Source organism: Haemaphysalis longicornis, unplaced genomic scaffold, assembly GCF_048455015.1.
Source record: "Haemaphysalis longicornis isolate Haplotype H1 unplaced genomic scaffold, Haemaphysalis longicornis Haplotype H1 scaffold_1, whole genome shotgun sequence".
NCBI lineage: Eukaryota > Metazoa > Arthropoda > Arachnida > Ixodida > Ixodidae > Haemaphysalis > Haemaphysalis longicornis.
Genome location: NW_027526203.1, coordinates 370,542,488 through 370,553,105, shown reverse-complemented (window position 1 = coordinate 370,553,105; position 10,618 = coordinate 370,542,488). Strand labels below are relative to the sequence as shown.

The window sequence follows — 10,618 nt, the reverse complement described above, 5'->3', positions numbered from 1 at the left end:
CCGGTCCTGTTTTGCGGCTCAGCTGCTTAACCTCTTTTGTTATTCATTTTCTTTTGATGTACTGTTTTTTTTTCTTTTTTTTAATTTTTTTTATTATTAATACTTTTTTTTCCCTCCCACCTCTCCCCCCGACAGCCCCAATCTTGTGATCCACTCCTGCATAACCCGCTAACCAATGTATAATGCATACCAGCACAACCGCCAACCAGTGTGTAACCCCTTCTCCAGTAGTTGTTTCCCCTGTCTGCAGGGACGGGTGCGTGCTACAAGGAAGAGTCGCGTGCCGAATTATTATTCTCCCTCTCTTCCTCCATCCCTCCTTCTCTACTCTTTTTACTGTCCCCCCTCTCGCTTCCGTTCGGCCGGTTGAGGTGTCGGCGAAACGCCAGACAGTTACCGGCCTCTATCTCCCCTTCCCCCACCCCCAACTACCACTTCCTCCTCCTCCTCCTCCATGCGCTGGCCTTACCCAATTTATGTTAAATCCCTTCACAGAAAATTGCCAACAAGAACTCTCCTTCGTGAACTAACTGAGCAGTAACTACACGTGCGCCCCTTCATAACGATATAATATACGCAGTAAGACGGTTCAGTGCTCCGAATAAAATCGAAGGGGCATCAAGTGGCTGAGGCGTGGATGACCAGCGGGCCACACTCCTTCCAGATAACTGCTGACTAAGTCGCTGCTAATCACCCGAACATTTTTTGAATATTCGCGCTACAAGGCCAGCAATCGAGGACGAGGGGAGGGGTGTACTCGTATGCTCCGCGATACGCGTCTGGGGGCCAGCGCTGTGTCCGAGTGCTGGGCGCACGGACGGAGCGCGTCAGCGGAGGCGGCCGCAGGTCGATACTGCGTCTGCGCAGAGCCCGGGAGGCGCCCCCCGGCGGCCGAAGACGGGCGGTGCTAGGGCGCAGTCGACCAGCCGCAGCTTCTCGTCGTCGCCCGCAGAGCACGAGCCGCCGCGCAGAGCAGCACTCCTCGCTCCGTCGAGCAACACAACACACTGTAGCGCGCCCCCCTACGCGACAACCCTCCGCCGCCACTCTGACCTGTCGATCGACCCGCTCAGACGACTTTGGAACGTCTCCCCAATCTTCCTTAACCTGCGTCTCCCAACCTCGTGAGCTGCTCGTTTAAAGCGCACTAAAAGTTGACAACCGCGATGGCCGAGAGCACCAAGGCAGGCAGCAAGGGCAGTGCCAACTTCATGCGCCAGTTCAGGGACAAGAAGACTAGGGAGCTCAAGAACCTGACGGCCAGCCAGTTCATGGACGTCTGGAGCCACTACGACAAGGACGGTCAGTACAGCATGCTCTGTATCCCGGGCGCCCCACGCGGCCGACGTACCCAGGAGGTCCCGCGTCCTGGACACGCCGGCACCGCGTGGCCGCCCAGCGCACGTGCCGTGCACCAGCGGCCGACCACTGCGCAGCGGCACTAGAGATGACATGGTTGCACATGGCCTCTCAACTGAATTAATTTTCACTCATTTCCTCGCCAAGGTTGCACACGAATAGCGCGACCGGTGGCGCTCAGCTGATTGGAAGCTATAAGCTATGCGCACTAGAAACATGGTCTAGTTCGTCGGTAATACTATAATACCTCTGGCTGCGATTACAACGGTCCCGACTGCACCCCCTGCCGAATTCAATACAGCCAAGTGAATAATAACGGCGACGCGAAAAGCGGCACTGAGTAGGGGGAACGGGGCAGTGTGCTCCGCTGACACGGTACGCCTGTTGCGTGCGCGGCGTGCGTCATTTATATTTGAAACGGGGCATTTTACTGAATGCGCGGTCGAAGAAGGACGCAAAATTGAGCGCATATGAACAGCAAATTACGAGTAGAGTACCGGGAGCGGTCGATTTCTCATTTATATGACTCCAGAGGAGCCTTCCCAAAGTATAACAAAATTAAAAAGAAAAATAACGGGTGGTTGGCTTCAGATGCCAGATGGTTGCCTCACCATTCATATCGCAGTAACAGATCCCCACATAAACGTCCAAGCCAATTTTTAATTTCCTTGTTCTGTTCTTATTTCATTATTTTAATTCGAGCTGACTACAGCGGCTGGTTATCGCAGTTTTAAGGTGAAAAGGAGTTGATCTTAATGAAGCAGGTATTCCTAGCCGGGTATGCCGCAAAATTTGGCATACTGAATAATGCTGTCTTTACGCATAGGACAAAAGCAACACTATTTTGTTTTAATCCCAGCCGAAATTGTTAACTAGACTGACATAGCAATGCCCCAGAGAAAATGGCACCATGGTAAACTATTTGAAAGTAAACTTCTGTCAAACAAAACAGAGCACTGTAGGACACACCAAAGAGTGCGTGAATAACAAGGCTGCATTGGGACCTCAACCTCGCAGTAATTTAGAGAGGTTCTTGGCAAAGCGGAGTTTACACTTGGCGACGATAAATGTTCAGTCTTAACCGAGAAAATAAATAAGCGAGGAAGCTTTAAGTTCCACACTGCTCTACGAATTCCCCCGGAAAGCCCACGCACTTGCGACATTTGTAATGCAGCTTCTGAAGTAGCTGCCAATAAAAATCTTTCGACTGCTCATCTAACCACTGATTTTCAAATTTTTTCGGCTGTTAACCGGTTTAGATTTAATTTGCTTCAAGCTTTTCGAATTCCCAGCCGTTGCGGGTAACGGCACCAACTCCCTCACGTGATAATCTCAGATGCCTAACAAAACTTTCGGCTAATATGCGGTGGTCTTGCGTGATCATGTCCGGGATGGCTCGTCGCATTCGCAGCCACAGAGAAAGAAACCCAACCCTTCACTGTTTGATATTAAGGACCACTGTAAACCCAAAGTTTGCGACATTTGATCACGAATCGGCTTCGCACCTCCCTCGGGGAGGAACAAGAACATGATGATGCCCTTCCACGTAGAACTTTTATGAAGGTGCTGCCATGCTCACTTTGGACCCTTTCTAGTACCATTCCATTTAGGCGAACTGACCAATACCCCTTCCTGCAGTTTGCAACCATACTTTTAGACTTCTTTTTCTGTCAAAGGCCTATTAATTATCAGCGCGCCTACGTAGATTTCAGATCTTCGGAGTGGTGTGATGAAAATACAACTAAATGATGTGCCGCGCGCTTGTAATAGCATAGGGATTATTGGCGATGCGCGGCATTTTTGATGATCTGAAAAAAAAATAAACAAAGCGATTGCACACGCGGAAGAGCGAGCACAAAATAAGACTTTTCTGTAATGCTAGAAGGGTTGCTCGAAGCAACTGCTTACTGCGCTCATATCGCGTCGTTTTCGTTACCAGGCAGCCTGCACCTCCTGTGCTCATAAAAGTTTCAGAGCATGTTTCCACTCTGTGATTGCGCTCCATAAAGGGGACATTGGAATGGGCACTTGCGCTCACCTGATGAACCAGTCGCCGGCAGCTAGCATCGAATGACCGTAAATTATGAGCTACCCGTGCAGTATACGCTTCGGAGCGGCGTTTTACGGGTATAACAGCGTAATATTTGGGCCCGCTACAGCAACTTAAGGGGATTCCTTTCTTTTTCTTTTCTTCTTTGACCCAGAGTTCCCAGTATACTTGCATCTCCCCGACTCTAAAGTAATCAGGGATACCTGATGGCAATTTCAAGGCAACAGAAGCGAGGCCTGTCTTAGCTTAGTTATAAGGGCTGTCTTTACTTACTATGTTACTTTTCATTGGGAGGTATATTACCTGCGAACTCTTACGTACCTAGGCGAATTGCGAAAGAAAGAACAAGAGTAAAAAGCAGGCAGGTTAGCCAATCAACGACGTCCGGCAGTCTACTCTGCTCTGGGTAAAAGGGCATATAGAGAAAAAGAGGAGAGACAAAAGAGTGGAGTGAAAGAGAAAAAAAAAGTTTTCTCCGCACTACCATGCCGTCTCAATCCGGTCACAGAGGCCAGGAGAACTCGAGAAACGAATGAACGTTGTGAGGGCTCTTAGTGATGACGAAGGCCGCGACCAGTGACAGAGTTACCGGCTCGTTGAAAGGGCGATTGTTCAGACTGCCCATGACATCGGAGAGGCGCGTCAGAAATAAATGGAGCACCGGAGGAGCTGGGAGTCGTCACCGAAACAGCAGAATAAATCTTCGTGAGGTACCTGTAATATTCATATAATATAAAGCAAGGTTAGCGTCCTGGAGAGCTGACGGTGACAAGATCCTTTCTTCTGTATGCCCCTATACTGTTAGAATAACAAAATGGTTCTTTTCAGCAAAGAGCGGATCAAAGGTCGTGCCATTGGTGTGTACTGTGATGGGAGATGTGCGTGCTGTACCAAGCGTTGTTTGCACAGAAGAACCCGCCGCCGTAGCTCAGTGTCTAAGGCGTTGTGCTGCTGAGCACGAGGACGCGGGTTCGCTTCCCAGCCGCGGCGGCCGCATTTCTGATGGAAGAAAAAAGCAAAAACGCCAGTGTGTACGAGATTTCGGCGCACGTTAAAGATCCCCAGGTGGCCAAAATTAATCCGGAGGCCTCCACTACGGCGCGCCTCATCGCCTGCGTTGCGTCGGCGCGTTAAACCCTACAATCAATCCGATTCCTCTGAAGGATGACTGAGGTCTACTCAAGGGCAGGCTTGCACGGAGAGTGAAAAGGCACCGGTGTCAGGTTCCTAATATGCGCTCTCAATGTCTCCCAGCCACATAAGACTCTTACCCTAGCAGGTCTACTCTAGATGTAACCTGTGAAACAAAAGATTGGGCATGTATATTTTGGACCGTCCGAAGGCTAGTCTGGTGAGTGTTGGACATTATGTTTGTATCCGTTCACACCGAAATAAATTTGACTTTCAACAGAACAACAATAGCGCAGAGGGAGAATGTAAGTTGAAAGTTGAGTTTATTTCACTAGACAGCTTCCAGTCTCCTGCAGCGACATGGCCTGAAGCAACAGTGCCTGACGAGGGCCACGCCATTCAGTCTGCAGTTCACAGCAGTTACAAGTGTTCATAATTTAAACAGTGAAACCAGGCATGACGTCTCCCACACTGTACGTAACCGCATAGGGAACTCGTAAACAAATCAATTTCATGCGGGTACACATTCACTAGTTGCGTAAAAAAATGTTGCGCAAAAATTTGGTTCTGTAGCTTGAGGTGAAACATACACCTCGACACTGAAAAATCACAAGCTGTATAAATAGGGCATATTTTAAGGGAACAAACGAATAAGCAAAAAGGTCATGAAAGTCGACATGAGGTTCAATTCCGCCTATTTCTCTCAGTGTGGATATTTAAAAGCACGGTCTTGATTTCCTTTGGAAGTTACCCTTACCGCTATCGAACTTCAATTGCTCCGAGGTATTTATAAACGAAACTATGCTTCACGTAATTTCTTCCAGTCCGTGGTGTTTTGCGTTTGCAGCGCCTTAAGGTGTATTGCGTATATATTTTTAAAAATTATATTCGCAAAAGTTATTTTAATTTATAATTTGTAGTAATCTGAAATACTAAAGCTATTGACAATTATCATGGCAAGATTGTGATCTGAAATACTATAGTTATTGGCAGTTATCATGGATATTGTGATAACTACCATTAAATCCTTCAAGGGAGCGTAATATTTTTTTAGTAGAATACCAATATTATCATAATACGCAGACGTTGTTGTTTCCCCGCCTAATGTAAGTTAAGCTCGAGTAGAAACGCGAATTGTAGATATTTTGTAGATATTTTGTAGATAATTGTAGACATCAGACGCAAGTTCTCTGGTTAGCCTATTTACACGTATTGTCCAGCTTACATCCTCATGGAACCATACGCCCATAAATTTTCGCTCTTTAACTCTTCCGAGACAACGCCTTCGAATTCCACTGTTATGACTAGTGGCCGGATTTTTAGGCATTAAAAAAGCGCGTTTTAGGCGCCAAAAATGGGCAGGCAAAACGACGTTCATGACCTCCAACGTAGTAAATGTAGGCACCATTAATTTTTCCACAAATTCAAATAATTTCAGACAAAGACCTGGTGGTTATCGTTAACCACCATGGTTAACTACCATGGTTAACCACCGTGGTTTACCAAAAATGTGATCGTTTATGATGGCACAAAGGCGCCAACAGTTGAACGTAGCTGTTCACTTGTTCAATCAAATCACTGAACTAATGACGATCCATTGGCTTAATTCAACAAGCGCACTGCTCACTTTATTGCTCAATAGCCACTGCACGTTAAAGACCCCCAGGTGGTCAAAATTAATCCGTAGCCCTCAACTACGGCGCGCCTCATCGCTTGCGTTGCGTCGGCGCGTTAAACCCTATAACCAATCAATCAATCAAATAGCCACTGTCGCTTGCTCGAGCGTCGGATATACATAGTAAAACAGGCATGAAAAAGAATGCATGAGAGCTGGACATTGAATAAAAAGGCTACTTTATGTCTGCCTGACGCAATTTAATTACGGCACAATAAAAACAGGCACAAACAATAACCTCGGGAGACGACGATTTATCAAGAAATTAACATGCTTTTACTAGACGACTGTTAGGTACAATTCTAGAAGTTTTTTATATACATTAATATCGACCGAACGGCCAAATGTACTTCCACACATTTGAAAAGCATTTTGAAATGGTGCTTATCAGCCAAACAGTTTTATTATAAGAAAGCGTGTCTGAGAGCTCGTCCACAGTGTGGATTTTTAAGGTGTAAGGCATTGCAGCTGGTCAGTGATGTTTCGCCGTTCGCTTTTCAATTTCGGTATGATCTGCTAACAAAGGCATGTTCGATGCTCAACCGTTGCCCTGAAAATAGAGTTGGATTTCAGTTTCCTTCTAGAAACGAGAATGCAACTGCACATGTTTGAAGAAATTTATTTGGAGAGAACGCGAACCGCAGTCTAAGAATTAGGGTGAAAACTATGGAAATAATAGCAACTACCACCATCACCAGATTTTTGGATTCAAAATTCTGCCTTTTGTCAATGCGTCCCATTCCTCTGCGGCCAGCGGTTGTTTTTGAGAAGTTGGTTGAAATAGACGGCTAGAATGAACCCAACAGATTTCCAAACAATCAATGCTGGCTGCCCAGTAACAGAATGACGATATCGAAGTGCACGCGAAAGCAAAAGTTGGGGGTAAATATTATTCATATAAGAGCCGATTCTGAATATAGGCATTTATTGGCACTTATGTCCGTTTAGGCACTATCGCCAAAATAGGCATTTATAGGCACTATAAAAACACCATAAAATCCCTTCTGAACCTTCAATTCATGCTCGTATATAAAAGTGGCGCGATAGTAACGCAAGGAACAAAATAGGCATTTGCATGAAACCTGGTCTCTAGTTATGACACTGGTAATGGGGCCAAAGATTATGTACGTAGTCTTTTAAACTAATTCCCCATTAGCCAGATGTAAAGGCTCATTAGACAGATTTTTACGCTAGATTTAAGAGTGGTTAAAGTTTTAGTTATATTAGTGTGGTCCACCTATATATAATGGTTTCTGGGGAATTGGGTATGTAAGCAATGTAGTTCATGAAAGTAAGAAACTGCGAGAGGCAGGCTATGGATCACTGTGGTACGCCTTCTTTAAACCGAACTTGTGCCAAAGTTGGCCTCTTAAGTCTTACCAGCAAACATCGTTCAAAAGATAACTGTTGAGAAGCTTCAGGGTGAATCCACGTATGCCTTACTTTGATAATTTTTTAAAGGAAAGATCTAACTGTATAGACTTGAACCCAGTTAATGTCAGGAAATTTTCTATTTTCTGTTTTCTCAGTTTTCAATTATTTTGTATTTAATGGAAACTATAGCGCTGGTTTAGTCAGGTGACTCTTCCCAAACCCGTATTGATTGTTATCTTCTTTTGTGTGTCAAAAACAAATGATGTGAGTCTTTCATAAATAGTACCGTAAAATATTTCGATGACATTGAAAGCACTGAGATTGGGCTGTAAGTGGACAAGTCACCAGCACCTTCTTCTTTATATATTGCAGTCACCCTTGCAATTTTCAGTTGTTTCTAGAGCACACCTGTGACAAGGGTAAGTTTAATGACGTAAGCTCTAACATCATGTATTAACGGTGACATAACTGGATTTCAACGCTATCAGTGTCACCCACTCCTGAAGATACATTATATTTAAGTTGAATAATTTTACCTTCAAATTCCTTTGGGTCTACCGGTCGCAGGAAGGTAGATTGGTATTTTGTTGTGGCGACCTACAAAGCTTCACCTTTATGCGCATGTACATCATGTGCAGGATAAGGACATGCGTTTATAAAATGTGTCTCTATTGCATTTTCCAGCTGTTCATCACTCAATTGCTCACTATTGATCGTTAATTCTTCGATATCGCTACAAGGTTTGTTCGGCTGGTTAGTGTGTTCACAGCTCCCCATACCTCTCGTTTATTGCTAAAAATACCTTCAAACACCGCCTGATGTTATTCCCGCTTAGTTTTTTTTTTTAAGCATGATTCCAGCGCGGTTCGGTACTTCTTAAAGTTTGAGGAACACGTTACGGTCTGCGGACGCAGAAGCTCGTGATACAACTTATTCGTTATTTCATTAATACTATATCTTAAAATACGACAGTTTATCAGTGCTTTCTCGTGATTTTTTTATTACGGGTAGTGAACGGCTTCGGTAAAGAAAATGCTTTTTCGAAATTGTTGTGCACTAACTCAAAAGGTGATATAATCTTCATTAACGTTCGCTTGTCGGTATACGTCACTCACAGCAATTGCTTCAACTAATCGAGGAACATTTCCTAGCTTAGACTATTTTTGTCTTGTCGTAATCGCATTAGTTTGTTATTACTGTCACATTGGGATAGAATGGGGGAAAGAAAAAATATTGGACGGTAGTCACCCAAATCGTACGCAAAGGTAGCACTTTTGAAGCGTCGTGGGCTTGCGTATGCATCTATTTATTGTTCTTTAGGAAGAGAGGAAGGTCCACCAGCAGGGTTAAATTGTCTCGCGTAGGGGCGGACACCAGAACGCTTGCTGGTTTTTAGAGGTTGCACAGATGTTTTGCTCTAGTCATTAGCTCCAGAGCTAGTGTCACCGCGTGGTGTTAGCTTTGTGGGAGAGCTTATGTAGTTCTAGCAACCTGATGTAGCTAAAACTCTATTAAAATCTTTTGCTAGAGATTGTTCAATGACACATCAATGTCTATCTCCCCCATCAACACGACAGAGTTATTTTTGAGAAGGGGCAGTTGATTGCATTGCGTCAATAAATTTGCCCCCGTGGTGTACTATACACACAAACAGGTATGTTTTTACAAAGTCATATAGATTAGCATACAGCATCACCGTTAGATACCCAAAATTAATCTATCAATTCATAACGAAGGGCATCCTTAAGACAGTTAAATGCCTCCACCTTTCTTTCATTTAAGGTAAAGGTGCTCACAACTGCATAACCAGAGAAATGCGATGCGTCGACCGGCGAAAGGGTGCCACCAAGGCTTAAGGCTTCAACTGACATCGGCGAAATCCAGGGAGGTAGGGTAGGAGGGGTTTCACAGTAGAAATTGAACCGGTGGAAACGATTGCCCTTTGACTGTCAAGGCGGCAGTTTTCTTTCCAACCGGGAATTGCCCGTATCGCACTAATTGGTGGTCCTGAAGTGAGGAAAAGTGCCCATATTTGTATATTTACAAGGCAAGCTTTAACAAAGCAAACGACCCAATATGATGCTGTTTCGTTCTATCTTTTTTTAGAATTCACGACACCCTATCGTATTCACCGTACCTGGCCTTTACGCTAAATGTTTTTAACCGAAAACCGTAGAAAAACGCTGGGTGGTAGAAAACAAAGTAAAAATATTGAACACCAAAGGTCAATTAGAGACTTTTGGACACTTTTTGCGGGCTAATATTTTGCGCATCGTCGCCGATGTCGCGGAGTTCACCGGTAAAAGTTCTAAATCCCAGCGCAAATGATCAATTTCCTCGCGTGGGTGGAATACCGCAACACGTTTACGCACTACAGACCACCTGTATTATTATAATGCGCTATGCGGTACCTTGAGGCTGAAGATCTGCAGGGCAAGCAACACACAGCGTTGAAGGCCCCGTCACCTTTTGGAGTTTGCACCGAACGCTCACACGCTATACAATTCCTGTGGGTCAGTTTTGTAAAATTTCACAAGAATGAGCGATCACTGTGTCCAAGTGGGCTAATTTGACGAAACCTTCCCCGAGGCACTTATGTCTGCTCATATGTTATACACGAATGCATTACTCTTAGCCTGGCGTTTAAGTGATTCTTTGTTCTCTTGCCTGTTTATTCGCCGAACCGCATTCCTGTGCTCCCGTGCAACTTCTGGTGCACCCTTTCGTGGGAGGCCACATTTCGCGGGTACCGCTGACGGTATACGCGCTGCAGGATCCATTACACACACTGCACACGCCCGATGCAAGCAGAACGAGAAGACGGGAGGCAGTGCGCTCCCTTTTATTTCGAGCACTACCTTTCCAGAATCAGCGTTCTTCGCGGTTGGGGTGCACCTGCTTTCCTCACCTGCCGCAACGTTCACCTGTCAGCCCATACGACCTCAGTGTCGCACGCACTGGCCGTGTTCGGTTCCTAAACGAACTCAAATGTACCCAATTTTCTTCTCAAACTAGTTACAAAAACGTCG

At 45.2% G+C, this 10,618-nt stretch overlaps 1 protein-coding gene across 1 annotated transcript in view; it reads left to right on the top strand.

Moving 5' to 3' along the window:
- Window positions 1-867: 867 nt before the first annotated feature.
- Window positions 868-10,618, top strand: part of Cbp53e (Calbindin 53E) — a 289,448-nt gene continuing 279,697 nt past the window's right edge. The window contains exon 1 of the mRNA XM_077691776.1: window positions 868-1,302. Coding sequence (XP_077547902.1) covers window positions 1,167-1,302 — 136 coding nt within the window. The 5' untranslated portion in view covers window positions 868-1,166. The remainder of the gene's footprint in view (window positions 1,303-10,618) is intronic.